The sequence below is a fragment of the Eumetopias jubatus genome, unplaced genomic scaffold (genome assembly GCF_037043125.1).
Source record: "Eumetopias jubatus isolate StellerSeaLion01/CBP00866 unplaced genomic scaffold, mEumJub1_p1.0 scaffold_12, whole genome shotgun sequence".
Taxonomy (NCBI): domain Eukaryota; kingdom Metazoa; phylum Chordata; class Mammalia; order Carnivora; family Otariidae; genus Eumetopias; species Eumetopias jubatus.
Window position 1 is genome coordinate 111346385 of NW_028274818.1, and position 14667 is coordinate 111361051.

At 54.9% G+C, this 14667-nt stretch overlaps 1 protein-coding gene across 1 annotated transcript; it reads left to right on the forward strand.

Moving 5' to 3' along the window:
- The first annotated feature begins 5694 nt into the window (after window positions 1-5694).
- Window positions 5695-11241, forward strand: LOC148162891 (acrosin-like). The gene is made up of 5 exons (XM_088017198.1): window positions 5695-5771; window positions 6689-6895; window positions 7129-7412; window positions 10026-10171; window positions 10711-11241. The coding sequence occupies exons 1-5, from the start codon at window positions 5695-5697 to the stop codon at window positions 11239-11241; spliced, it is 1245 nt and encodes a 414-aa protein (XP_087873324.1).
- Window positions 11242-14667: the final 3426 nt, after the last annotated feature.

Below are 14667 nucleotides of genomic sequence, written 5' to 3' on the forward strand. Positions count from 1 at the left end.
GAAGGGGGAGTGGCAGGAACTGTAGCAGGGGCAGGTGCTGGCGCAGGAGCAGGTGCCAGTTCTTCCTGGACAGTGCCAGGCTCTCCGTGGTCATGTGCCGGGTCACCTGCCGGCTCCGGGTCTCCTCCTGAAGTCACTGCAGGCACCAGCCCTCCCTCCAGATCCGGCTCTAGCTCCTCAGGTGGTGGAGCAGCTGTGAGAGGAGAAAAGCTTACCCCGTGCCTGCTCTCCATGGGCCTTTGCAGAGACAGAGCCCAGCCCAGGGTCTCCCAGAGAAGCCACAGCCGGGAAGGACTCCTCACGGGGATGTCTCTCCAACTGCAGTCCACCCGTTGTGTGCTCTGTGCCCAGTCGTTGCTCCTGGCCCCACACCAGCCTCTGGGGGCTCCTCCCTGTGGGGCCAGCACCAACCCGTCCCCACACACCACAAACACCCAGCCCCGGCCTTCTCACCTTCGGCCTTGGCCTCCGTGGGCTCTGGCTCCTGGACCACTGTCCGGTGAACAACCACCTGGGATGGTGGTCCACGTGGTGTCGGAGGTCTTGCCTGGCAATTCCCCAGCAGCATTCTCGGGATGCCTGTGGGGTCAACCCCTCTGTCAGGGAGGAGGGCATGTCTGCCAGCTGCCTCTCCATGTCCTCTGTGGCCTTCTGCAAAGACAGGGACCGGTAGCCGGCCCCGAGGCATCACAGCCCTGCCCGGCCATCCGCACTGTCCTCCTGCCCAGTACCCCTGCTGCTCCCAGATCAGACACACACCTGTGCGTGCACAGCCCTGCACCCGGGATGCAGTGACCCATCCCTGCAGGGCTATCGGGATAAACCTCGGGCAGAAGGGGCAGCGCCCGCACACCCCATCCCACACAGCCAGCCTTGACCTTGAACATGAAGTGCCCACCGGGTATCTGACCCTCATCAGCCTGCTCCTGCTCGGGGTGGCCCCACCCCGCATGACCCCTCTTTACACACACACACACACACACACACACACACACACACACACACACACGGAGGGCACCTGGGGCTACACAGGTCATCAGAGTGAGTGGGGCTGGGTGGCCGGCTCTGGGCCTCCTGCTGTCACCTTTCTGTTCTTCCAGCGGAATGGCCAGAGGCGGTGGGGAGCCCTGACAGGAAATCCCCAGCGGGGGACAGCGTCTGCAGGGCGCGCTTTCTTCTGCCTGCAGCCTCCGGACCTCGGCAGGCAACATGCACACATCTTGGTTTGAGGATCTCCAATGAAATGAGCTGGGCAGGGGGCTGTCTGTGGAATGTGGGTGCCTGGTTACCGGGGTTCCAAATTCTGTTGGGCTCTGTTGTCAGGGAAGTGAGGTCACCACTGCCTGGGGTCCCCTTACCCAACTTCCTCCTCACACAAGAGCCCCCCAAGGGCCTCCCTCCCCCGCTGCTCAATGCTCACCCTCCCCCCATGCCCCATCCACACAGTGACACCCACACAGCCCACCCACAGCCCCTGGGAGGCCTGGGTGTGGCCGGTGTCCCCACTGTGAGGGCACAGAGCTGGGTTCAGACCAGGCTCCTGCATGTGCCCAGAGCTGTGACCCTGGACAGACCCCGTGCCTCTCAGGGCCTCCCCAGGCTCCCCATCTGCACATCGGGGTATTCTGGCTTCTAGTTCTAGGGATGCCATCAGGGGTAGGACCTATACACATGTTCCGTGCCTGCTATCACAGGAGGCTGGTGCATACTTGGCAATGCAAGGATGAGCCAGGTGCTGCGCTTGTCATGGAACACAGCTCAGAGGGGCTTGGCTCTGCTCTGGGGTCCAGGCAAAGCCACCCCACACCTGCCTGTGTCCCAGCCCCTGTGGGAAGGTAGTAATGAACTGATTCTGACCTTGACCTCTCCCAACACAGACTTCCAGGGGCTCCCATTACTGTTAGGCTCAGGTCCATGGGCCTCCTGTGTGCCCATGTGCTGGGGCGACCCCACAGTGGCTCCTGGCACCCCTGAGTCCTGGTCACACATCTCTGTGGAATCCCCTGCCCTCCAGGGTGGATGGCCAATGTGACGGCCCTGTCAGGAACAGAATGGCACAAAATGCCGGGATGTCATTTCTAAGCTGATGGAGTCTGTGACTTCTCCTGGTTCCCTCTGTCCTGGGTTCATTCTCTGTCCCCTTCTCTGTCTCTGTGTCTGTGTCTCTCACAGGAGCAGACCTGTGGGTTCCATGGGCGATGTGAGAAACCGCAGAAGCCTCCCTTGTCCCCGTTTCCCTCTCCAGTCCTGGTGCCCCATTCCTTCCTAAGGCCTCCTCAACCTGACCGGAGCAGTGATTCTGGATTCTCTTCCACATGGGGACCCTGAGGCTGCAACAAGTAGGGCCCTGACCTTGGTCTTCAGACTGGTGGCCCTGTGCTCTGCCACGTTCTGCGTAGCCAGGTCCTCAGCCCCCCAAGCCCCGAGTCTGTCCTCTGCTGAGAAGGACCTCGAGGGGTTAGAAAACATTTTCCCAAGACTGGGATCACAGGGGGTCGGGGATGGAGATCCAAGGCCGAGAGGCACTTCTATAAGACTGTGGCACCCTTGGGACACTACATCTCTGCAGCCCAAGTGACAGCAGAGGAAGCTGAGGCCTTTTGGGCTCTGGATTTGGGGGTGGGTATCTTCCTACTCCCAAGTGCCCAGGATGGTGGTGGACACTGGAACCCAGACCCTGTCTTTTCCCAGTGCCCTGGCAACCCCCCGGGCTTCTTGGGGACCCCTGACCATCAGCCTGGCCTGTCTCCCCTCCCCATGCTCTGGATCCGGGTCCTTGCCAGGAGTCCTGATGCCCTGCCCCATGGCCCAGCTGTCTCCAACCTCTTTCTTCTTTCCCCCTTGTCCCCACCTCGCTCCCAGGGTGTCCTCCCCTTCTGACCCCTAGCTGGGCAGTCAGAGTGGTGTGTGTTGGTGGGTGTGCAGGTGCACATGCCTCTACATGCCTGGGGATGCCAAGGTCATGTCCCCACATGGGACGGGGTGGGTAGCTCTCCCCGAGGATATGAGGGGGTCTCACCCCCAAAGCGAACCTCATGGGAGGGTTGGGGCTGGCCCAGGACTGGAGAGCAGCCCTGCTCCTTGGGCTCTGCACCCCTCATTTGTCCTGGGCCAGTCCCTGCCTCTCTTGACCCAGGTTCCCAACTGTCCCTGAGGGTTGGACATGGAAACGCTTGAACATGGCCGCTCCTCCAGGGGTAGGTGGGGGACAGGTGCACCAGGCACCCAGACCTCCCCACCGAGAGGGCCAGCCAGGTGTGTCATGGCCAGGTGTGCAAAGGAGACCTGCACACAGCATCTGTACAGTGAACAAGCCCTGGGGCGGATGTACACGAGACCCATGGCTCTGCACCTGACCGGTCCCCCACATCCCCTCACCACAGCCAACTGCTCTGTGGCCCCAAAGTCCACTGGGCCCCGCAATCACACCCACCCTGGGCGGCAGGCCTTAGGGTGCAAGGCCAGGTGGGTAGGACATCTGGGGATGCACAGGTCATTGAATACCCCCCCACCCAGCTGTCCTGGAATGCAGACTCCCTCTCAGGGTCCAGCTAAGTGCAGGGCTGGGCCAGAGGACCTGGAGGCATCAGTGGAGGCCGACTCAGGACAGGGAGAAGATCAGTCTGTCCCTTCCCCTTCTCTTCTCCTCCTTCTGCCTTGTCTTCCTGGCAGGAGCCGGGACAGAGGGGTCCAGCCTGTCTCTGGCTGCAGCCCCGGCTGGAGTCAGAGGGGCGGGAAGGAGGCCGGGGTGGAGGGGCCCACCAGCAGGATGCCCGAGTGTGAAGGGGGTCGTTACTGTAATGAGGGACCCCGTGGGCATTCAGGGATTTCAGCCCTTTGTAGACATGCGCAGTGGCCCCAGGACTCGGCCCCTGCCCCATCCTTCACTCTCCACAAGGCCCTGCATCCTCCCCAGCCCAGTCCTTGTCCACAGCCAGTCCTCCCTCCAGCCCCAGGGGCTCCATGGGCTGTGAAATCATTACAAGCTGGAACGGAGCCGTCACTATGGGGCCTGGTTCCGGGTCCTGCAGCCCCACAGTGAGGAGAGGTGAGGCCAGGCAGGAGCGGGGAGGGGGCAGAGTGCACTCTCCCTGGGGCCCATGGATCCCTGGTCAGTGCAGACCCTGTTGTGTGCTGGCCCCTAGGGCACCCAGATTCCAGCTCCTGGTCTGGCTCCGGGAGGGAGACCAGAGTGTGGCCCCTGCTAGCTCAGATGTGTCACTCTGTCCTTTAGCTACAGCCTGTCCCACCAGCTGGACTCCCCCTCCTAGTCGGCCAGCTCGCCTTCATGCTCAAGAACAGGACATGAAGGTCAGGGGCCAGTGGGTGGCTGGGCAGGCAGGGGAGGGCTCGCTCTGGGCTCAGGGAGTCTCTGGCTGGGCTAGCAGGGGCTCTGGAGGGCTGGCTTTCCACATTCTCTGCTGATCAGCCCTGGGTTAGGGGGGGTTTAGGGTTAGGGTGAGGGTGAGGGGTTAGGGTTAGGGTGAGGGTTACGGTGAGGGTGAGGGTTAGGGGTTAAAGGTTAGGGTGGGGGTAAGGGTTAGGGTTAGGGCTAGGGTTAGGGGTAGGGGTTAGGTTTAGCGTTAGGAGATGATGGCTCCTGATACTCAGGTAAAGATATATAAGACCTACTGGATATTCAGTTGAAGGGCATGTGACCTCCTGAAAGTTATGTGAGCTGAGAAAGTGTGACATTCAGTTAGCGAAGTTAGTAGGAGAATAAAGCTCATTTGACAATCTGAAAACTCATAACACTCAGGAAGAAGCTATGAGGTGTCCTGACACACAGGTAGGCAAGGGACAACCTGTTGATGCTCAGATGGTCTGGTGGAGAACTTACACTCAGGGAGAGGAGGGCACACTGCCCTTCATGCAGCTGGAGGTGTGACCTCCTCACACTCCTACAGGAAGGTGAAACTTCTTAACATGCAGGTATGTGAGGTGAGCATTTGTCATCCTCCCGTCGGTGAGATGCCGTCTCCTGACAATCAGAAAAATGAATCCTCAGGATATTCAGGTTATTGTGGTGAGAATTCCTGACCCTCAGGTATAGGAGACACATCTTCCTGCATGTAGGTCCCAGAGAGGAGACCTGGAGACACTCAGGTAGGAAACCCCAGACCCTGTGATACTCAGCAGTGAATAGAAAGGTGGGCTTTGTAGTCCTAAATTAGAGAAATTCAAAGTGGCTCTTTGAAAAGTGTGCTGATAGTATGTACTTGGAAGAGGGAAAGACAATTTGCCCTACACAGGGTTAAGGATCGATTAATCTGGTGAGCCCGACACCCTGTGACCTTGACATGCTGCATCATCTTGACACAGAGGGACAGACTGCCCCTCAGCCCATGATTTGGAACAGGAACTGTGGTTGCAGCTTGCATGAGGGGCAGACCCTGACACTGGACAAGACTGGATCCTCAGATGATACGGAACCTTCGAAGGGTAACTGAGAATGCAGATCCTGGCCTTGGGACAGAGGGAGGGGGCTGCACATGAGCCCCCATCACCCGAGGGGCGCAGAGGAGCCTGTACAGAAACCTGGGATGTTGTTTCAGCCTGAACCGGTTAAGCTTAAGGGCTCCTGCCTGGCCTGACTATTGGGGTGGGGGAGGGGGATGTAGCCATGCTGATTGGTCAGGAGGCCACAGAGCTGTGTGAGGTCACTGGGCTTCCAGGCCAGGCTGGGGCAGGAGTATGGTAGAGATGCTGCCAACTGCCGTTCTGCTGGCCTTGGCAGTGTCTGTGGTTGCCAAAGATAACGCCACGTGTGAGTAAGTGTCAGGGACACCTCCGGGGGGTGGAAAGAGTGTCTTCTGAATAGCAAGCCCCACCCAGTCTCCCTCTGTCCAGGACTAGGAAGGAGGCCAAGCCTGGGCCTTAGTAGTCCCCGGGGTCTCACGGGTGTGACCCACATCCCCAAGTCAGACCATCCTTGCTCCCAGCTTCATCAGCCGAGAGACCCCAGGGCTGACCCCGGGCTCCTATGCCTCCCGTAGCACAGACGCTGGGGTCCTTCCCTCACCTAGAGACTGACCTCACTGCCTCTTGCACATCAAGTCCCAATTTTTAGAAACCCCTTTCTTCCCAGAGATACTGAGGTGCCCCCACCTGTGGCTGACTCCAAAGATCCCAGGGTATTGTCATGGCTTTCTTCTAGGGTCCCGTCACCACCTTAGACTCTGACAGCCCCCAGGGTACCCCCAAACTCTTGTGGCCTCTCCCCAGTTCCCAGAACTTCCACCCCTGGACCCCCGCTGCTCCCCACACTGCAGCCCCAAGACCCCTGTGGCTGTTTCCTGAGTCTCCCGCCCAGAATTGGCTCTAAAGACCTCAAGCCATTACAACTCTCTCTCTCCACCTCTAGCTTCCTCTTCTGCCTCGGGATCTCCCATATTTCTAGGGCCCTTATCATCAGTCCTGCTTCCTATGGCACCTTCTTTCCTCGCCTTGGGGCTACACCCACAAGACCCCAGAACTCATACTCCTCAAAACCAGTTCCTGAAGCCTGCAGCTTCCTGCTTCCTTACCGCCCTGACAGCGCCTCTCCTCAGCAGCTCCCCCTCGGACCCTCCACACTCCCGGTTGCCACACTTTGCCCAGCCCTCTAGCCCTGATTCCCCCATCGTGCAGCTGCGAGGACAGGCTGTGCCTCTTCTTGGTTTGAACTGTGCCCCTGGTCTCTCCCCAGTGCCCCCTGTGGGTTACGGTTCAGGCAGAACCCACTGGGAAGTGGCCGTATCGTCGGAGGGCAGGATGCAACCATCGGGGCCTGGCCCTGGATGGTCAGCCTCCAGGTCTTCACGTCCCAGAATAACCGAAGGTACCATGCGTGCGGAGGCACCTTGCTGAACTCCCATTGGCTGCTTACTGCTGCCCACTGCTTCGTCTCCAAAAAGTACGTGTGGGAGCGCGTGGAGGGAGGTCTTCAGAAAGGCTCTTCCCAGAAAGGACATTCTCCAGGGCTCCATGTGCACAGTCTCCCTGGGGCTCTGGGCCTTGTGGCAACCAGACCGAGAGTGGGTGGGCCCAGGCCCTTGCTGAGGGAGGGCTCTGAGGATCATGGTCACCAGAGGTTTCTGTCGAGCCCGTCCTTTCTGAGGATGACCTGGCTTGCCTCTGTGCCCACAGAAATGTATATGACTGGAGACTGATTTTTGGAGCAAGGGAAATCGTGTATGGGAACGATAAGCCAGCGAAGCCGCCTCAACAGGAGAGATATGTCGAGAAAATCATCATTCATGAGAAATACATCCCCAGTTTAGAGCACAATGACATCGCTCTCATGAAGATCACCCCTCCCGTTCCCTGTGGGCAATTCATTGGAACAGGCTGCCTGCCCCAATTTAGGGCGGGCCCACCTAGAGTTCCCCAGGCCTGCTGGGTGGCTGGCTGGGGATTCTTGAAAGAGAAAGGTGAGTATGGGAGGGGTTCTCACAGGGGTAGGGACACTGCTGGTCATCCCCTCAGTGGTCTCTGAAGTGCAGGGGCCATATGCGGTGCCTAGTGGTGATGTCCACCAGAATGCGGGACACTGTCCCCTTTTAGAGCAGGAGAAACTGGCAGCCGATTCCCCTGTCCACAGCCTCACCACTGATGGCTCGTGTGATCGTTGGGTGGAAGGGTGCATGCAGCCCCAGGAGAACCTGGGCATTTTTCGAATGGGGTATGGGCTATGGCTCTATCTGGAGCCTGGAACCCTAGTTGCTACCTTCTGGAAATGGGGGATTGTCCCCTGAAATGGCACTTGGAGAAGAGCTCGAGTTGGGGTTTTGTGGTTGCGGGCCAACTCCTCTCCTCTCTGGACATCCATTTCCCATCTGTGAGTGGAAGGGCCATGTCACGTGCTCTCTGAGCTCTGAGACCCCAGAGCCCAGCCCTCTAGACCTCAGTGAACCTCTGCTCCCCACCGTCGCTGGTCACAATGCGAGAATCCACCCTCCCCATCCGAGTGACTTCATTTTCTCTGCAGAGTGGGGACAGGGTTCTTGGCAGGCCAGCAGTGGGCAGCAAGGGTTTGACGGGTAGGTTAGGCCTTTCAGCTTTGCACAGGTGACCACATGGACTTTTTACCCAGTCACATTGGGGATGAGAAGAGAGACTGAAAGCTCTTCTGTCCCTTGATAATGGAAAACTGAGGGCTCCTAATTCAAGGCACTTCAGTCATTTGGGGTTCAAAACTCAGCATTTTCTGCTGACAAAACCCTGGTAGTTTCAGTATGCTTCCTGTAACTCTTCTTCCCTCGCTCAAGGGTGCCCCCCTTCTCTGATTGGGTTGCTTCTCCTCCCGGGCACCCCTGTTTTCACTGGCCTCTGCTGGCCCTTCCCTCCCTGACCTGGGGTATCAACCTCTGTCTGCCTATTGATGTCCATAGCTCTGCTGAGGCCTCTAGAGCATTCTTCTTGTCCCACCCCCGGCCTACCCTGCTCTGCCCACCCATGCAAACATGGGTGCACTGTCCCAGGGTTCTTGGAGTCCCTGGGGGGGGGCTGATCTCAGGGTTCCCATCTACAAACCACCCCTGCCACCACCTTTGCTGTCCTATCTCTCAAAAGGATTATAGGCTCCCAGCTACACCCTGGACATCACACAGGCCTCTTTTGTTCTAGAATCCTCCTCAACTTAGTGGGATTTCTACCATCTTCTGGTGAATCCCTCCCCCACTGGTAAGGCCAAGTCTTAAAGAAATCCCCAGCCTCCAAATTTCTGTGACATTCCTGCAGACCTTCCTTTTTCTACCTCCTCCTTGAGCCCATATGCTTGTGGGGTAGTCCTCCTTTTCCATTGAATTTCAGGTTCTTGTGGACTTTTTAGCATTTAAAGCCAAGGTGTTGGGATTGAGAAAACCCTGTTCTCTTCCAGGTCATCTGGCTCTTCCATAGATCTAAAAGGTCACCACAAGCGACCAGGCTTGTTGTGGGGGTCATTTCCATGTCACCCCTGCCGTGGGGACAGTGCAAGGACAAAACTAACCCTGCTTGGGTGGTGTTCAAAGTTGACCTGAAGGGCCTGGAGACGCAGTCCAAGCCACACAAACACACAGTCTGAACGCTGTGTGCCTAGCTCCATCCACTTTGCTCCACTTGGTTCTGGCTTCCCACTTGGCCTACACTGCCATGTTCCAAGTGTGATCCGCCACCTCTCCACCCGGATGCAGGCGATGTCAGACCCACCCACCAGGCTGTGGCTGGGCTGTGGGTGCGGCCGTGGTGGGGGGAGGCCACTTGATGAAGAGGGGATAGCTGCCCCTATAGCCAGCTGTGAGGTTGGCTGATGGAATCATCGCCTGGGCTGGGCCTTTCTTAACCCAAAGGTCATGATGGAGCCTCTGGGGCTGTACAGGATGTTCTGACCTGCCTTCCGGTTATTCCAACCACCCATGCCCCTGACAGATCTGTGTGTGTGGAGGCCATCCTGCAGCTCCTCCTTCTCTGTAACTTCAAAACGGATGGGAGGTATGCGGGGAGGGACTCATCTGCCCAACTCCAGCAGATCCTGTCCAGAACTGAGCTGAGGGGTTTAACGGGGGATAAGAAGCAATGACGGTGACTTAGAGCCATACTGTGGGGAAATGAAATGTGTGTCCTGGATTCGAGTGTAGAGAGGAAAACCTTGGTCCTAATGCAAGCCACACCGCATCCCTACCAGGATGTCTGGGCAAGTGGTGCTCCAAGCTCTTGATTGGAGGCAAGGTCAGTCACAGCGCTTAACACAGGGGGTCACTCTGGGGTGTAAATGAGGTGACACATCCTGGCTGTAGCTGTGAATAATCATCTGGCATCAACACACATTCCTGCAGCCACATCTGCTCATCCTCCATGCACTGCCCCTCCTCTTCACCTGCATATGCCTCCACCACCCCACATCCTTCAGAATTATCTGAGGAGAGGCCAGGGGCATTGACTTTCATGGATTTTAGGTTGAAGTACAGCATTTCAGGATGATGGGGGTTCCGTGGAGGGAGGGGGCAGGGCTTTCCCAAAACATGTCTTCTGTGATCGCTGACCACAGAGCAGCCTGTCTGTAGCCTACAGGATCGCACCTACACTGCAGGAGGCCCGTGTGAACCTCATCGACCTCGACTTATGTAACTCCAGTCAGTGGTACAACGGGCGTATTCATTCAACCAATGTGTGTGCAGGGCACCCTGAAGGCAAGATCGACACCTGCCAGGTAACTTCCCTTCGGGCGCCCCTTTCCCTGTCAACACCCCTTTCTGAATCCCTGAACTCCACTCCCTCCAGGGCCCTGCTTCAGTGACCCTTTCCCTGGTCCCATCTCGTAGCAGTGATGATGGGAGGTGACACCTGGGGCCCCAACAAAGAACCAGTCACCACACAGAGCTTTATCCCACCGTGACACAGAGATCATACCACCCGAACACCACCCTGGAAGAGAAGGCTTACCTCTCCTCACCAGAATACAGAACCTTCCAATCCACTTGTACACACATGCCCATGCATGCATAAAGCCTCATACATGGACACATGGGTCACTTATCTTCCCTCCTCACTGCAAGGAGACCTGTGACAATCCATCCCCTTCTCACATCCACCTGAAGCTGTTGATACCAACTCAAAGTTTACCACCACCACTTGTGTTCATGGCAGCAAGAAGCCATGGGACTGAAGAAACTGTCCTTCCAGAGCCTATGGCCCTTCTGGGCAGGGGAAAAGTGGCTCAGAGAGTGACTTCTGTGTCCTTCTGGGCAGGGGGACAGCGGCGGGCCTCTCATGTGCAGAGACAACGTGGCAAACACCTATGTAGTCGTGGGAGTCACAAGCTGGGGAGTAGGCTGTGCCCGAGCTAAGCGCCCCGGAGTCTACACGGCCACCTGGCCCTATCTGAACTGGATTGCTTCCAAGATCGGTTCTAATGCCTTGCACATGGCTCAACTGCCCACCCCTCCCCATCTGACTTCTCAAGCAATCCCGGCTACACAACGCTCTGCCCGCCCTTCTGCTCGCCCTCCTTGGTACATCCAACGGCCTCCTCGACCTCCTCCCAGCCCCCCTGCATCTCGACCTCAACCTCAACCCCAACCCCCGGCCCCAACCCCACCCCCACCCCCACCCCCACCCCCACCTGCTCCCCCACCTTTCACTAAAGCTCCCCAAGTACTTTCTTTTGCCAAGCGACTACAGCAACTTACAGAGATCTTGAAGGGGAAGACCTTTTCTAATGCAAAGGAGTATTATGAAATGGAGACCACAGATCTCCCAGAACTGACCACCGCCTCCTGATCTGACCCCACTTCCAACAGACCCAGTGAGCCCTTTACTCCCAAGAAAACAAAGATGAAATAAATAAATATAAATATAAATATAAATATAAAATATATTTATATATATCTATGAAGAGATGCTTTTTGGACTTCTTCCTACCTGCCCTCCCCGACTCAATCCAAACCCTCCCCCAGCAAATCTGTCCTCCCTCTGTCACCCTCCAACAAGGTGGAATTGCTTGTATGTCAGTGGCTATTGTGGTTTCCTAAATCTTGATTTTTGAAGTTGGAACAAGGCGATCTGGGGTGACAGACCAGGTATGGTCTGGATCTCACACTTGGAGTCTCTGCTTATTAAATCAGTGCAGGTGGGCCCTGGAGCACTTCTGTGAGGTGAGCTGACTCAGAAGGAGGGGTGTGGGTCTGAGTCCATTGGAGAATGACCCCAGTCTGAAGTTTTGTAGCGTGGCCATCTGATGCTCAGTCCACATGGCCAACCCCAGGCAGGAGTCTGCCCTCAACCAGAATTGCTTATGTCCATCTGTGACATCCTGAGAAAGAGATCTCGATGACCTCAGGTCAACTGCCTACTCTGGTCAGGGCCCAGATCAAGCCTAAATGCTGGATTAGCCACTTGAGAATTAAAGATGGCAGGCTCCAGAAAGAAACCCCCGGGCTCCTGGCTGTGCAGTTGCTGCAACAAGCAACAGTCTCATACCTGTTCACCTGTTCACTGTGTGCACGTTTCAAGTGCAAGATGGTCCTATGGTCTGGTTGCAAAGACAGATGGCAGAGGGTACAGGAGCATGAGGGAGGAACTTTGGGTGAGGAAGACCAAGGACCCTGTCTTTTCCTGCTGGGGTTGCAACAGGGACTGATGAAGCAGGCATGAGTATTTTCAGGATTCGTCAGTCTGTCTGGGTTCAAACACACCCCCTGCTTTACCCCTCATCAGCTATGTGGCCTTGGGAATATGGCCGTAGGGTTGTGTGACAATGAAATTAGGACAGATGTGAAGCTTTCAGAGCAGAGCGTGACACGCCATACATGCTTATAGATGTGGGCTCTAGAGCCAGCTGGTGATGCGATGCTGGGTAACCTTATACTTATGCAGGGGCACTCGGGTGTATATCGTCTGTGCCCTTATGAGCCCTGGAATGCCTAGGCTACCTAAGGGGACATGCAAATTGATCTGGGTGGCCCATGGCTCTGTGGTGTATTAACATTTGATAAAATAAAAGAACCAAATTTTATCTGCCTTCACTGAGAGCCAACATTACTAAGATTAGAGTTGGCATGTCCATGATTCCTTTCGTGGGCTTTGGTCTGTCTCTTCTAAAGTCAGTTTCTTAATCTCCCTACTGGGTATATAAGCTTTGTGCCCTGGTGTCAGACACCAGGTACCCTCTAAACACTGAACAAAACTCAATGTCAGTCACAGAGTGAGACAAACCCCAAGCCATAGGCCACATGGTCCAAAGAGCAGAAAGAGCCATGGCAGCAACTCAGGACCTGCCCTCACCCTTCCTGGACAGTCCTGAACCCGGAGCTTGCAGGTGGGAATGCTGTGGCAAGATGTGCTCAGGCTAGGGAGTAGGGGTGGGTGCGGAGGATTTGGGACAAATTTGGAGGAGCTCTAGTACCAGTGGTTTCTTTCCACTTACAGATCAATCCCTCCTCCTCAGAGTTTCCCAGGATCCAGAACGGATTCTCCTGGCACTCTCTCCTTTCACATGCTCAAATCCTTGTCCTTAGCTTTTCCCTTCTCTCCTCATTGGGCCTGTCATCTGTCGCTGACACTTGGGTCTCCTTCCTGGGGAGACAGGGCTTATGCTCAGGGAGCGCTGATGGGAGGCCATGGATTGGGTAGAGCCTGCAGAATCCGATTGATGGTCTCTTGTGTATCTTCCGAAACTTTCCATGCCCACGAATAGATTTACGTATAACACCCTTCTTATTCACTGTTCATAGTACTCTGACTTCCTGTTTCATTTAGCAAATTAGAGTATTTTCGTATTAGCACACAGGGACTCACCTTCTCACAATTACGTTGTACGGTGGGGTACTTACGAGATATACTGCCACATTTCCTTCCTGGGAGGGGTTATCTAGCCCACTGCTTTAGCTTTCCCTCAATGTACTCATTTCCCCACATATAAGCCAATACTGGTTTATATCAAATTCACTGATTTTTGCAAAACTAATAGATGTTCTAATTTTCTTTTTTTTTTTTTAAATTATGAATGAAGTTGTTGACAAGTTAAGTGAGTCTCTGATCTGCCTTCATATCCCTGTGGATACTCTAACCCTAAAAAGGCTTACAGGTCCCAGAGCAGATACTGCTGCACACAGAGACAAGAAGAACAGGGGAAAACTGGACAGGCTGTACAATGAGCCAGCACCAAGGGGCATCTAGGCAACTGAAGGATATGCTCACTGTTTCTCTGTGGGATGGTTTAGGCAAATGATAAGTATTTTTCTAAAAAGCAGAATTCATAATGACTTTTATTGCTAGGAACCGTAACAAGATGATTTGACGGTGGCTAAACCGTGCATGTGGTAAAAGCCTGACTCCTGAGCATTCGGGAATAAGAGACCTAAGATGTGTGTAGGCAGAAGTACTAATTGCGAATTTGATCCATATGAGAAATATTTTTTTAAGATTTATTTATTTATTTATTTGAGAGAGAGAGATAGCATGAGAGAGCATGAGCAGAGAGAAGACGCAGAGGCAGAGGGAGAAGCAGGCTCCCCACTGAGCAGGAAGCCCGATGTGGGACTTGATCCCTGGACCCTAAGTTCATGACCTGAGCCGAAGGTGGACGTTTATCTGACTCAGCCACTCAGGCACCCCCAATATAAGAAATCTTATGTTTACAAGGAAAAAACTGATCCCAATGAATATAATTTTACTACATTTTAAATGGAAGTGGAAAACATGGAGGTAGTTCATCTTTAATGTGTAGAAAACTCATCAAGCAACAGAAATTAGCCTAATGGAGTTTTCTGCTGAAACTATATTCTTGGTAAAGAATCGTCCGTGACCTGCTTCTGGCCACTATATTTGGGCCTGTGTACTTCTCTTGGGTAGGTATTCAGAGAGTGGAATGGCTGGGTTATATGGCAGGTGTAAGTTTTGACATATGAATGCACCCAGGAAACCAGCACCACAATCAACATAGAGAATCTGTCCATCACTCCAAAGGCTTCCTTGGGGTACTCTGTAATCCCTCCAGCCCCTTCCCTCCCCGGCCCTAGCAACTTCTGCTCTGTTTCTTTCACTGTGTATCCATTTGCATTTAAAAAACAATTTTAATAAATGCAATCATACAGCGGGTGTTTTGTTTTTTTTTTTTTTTTTTGGTCTAGCTTCTTTCACTCAGCGTAAACATTTTGAGGTTTATCCATGTGGCAGTGTGTCGCAGTCCTTGTGGACTGGACAGTC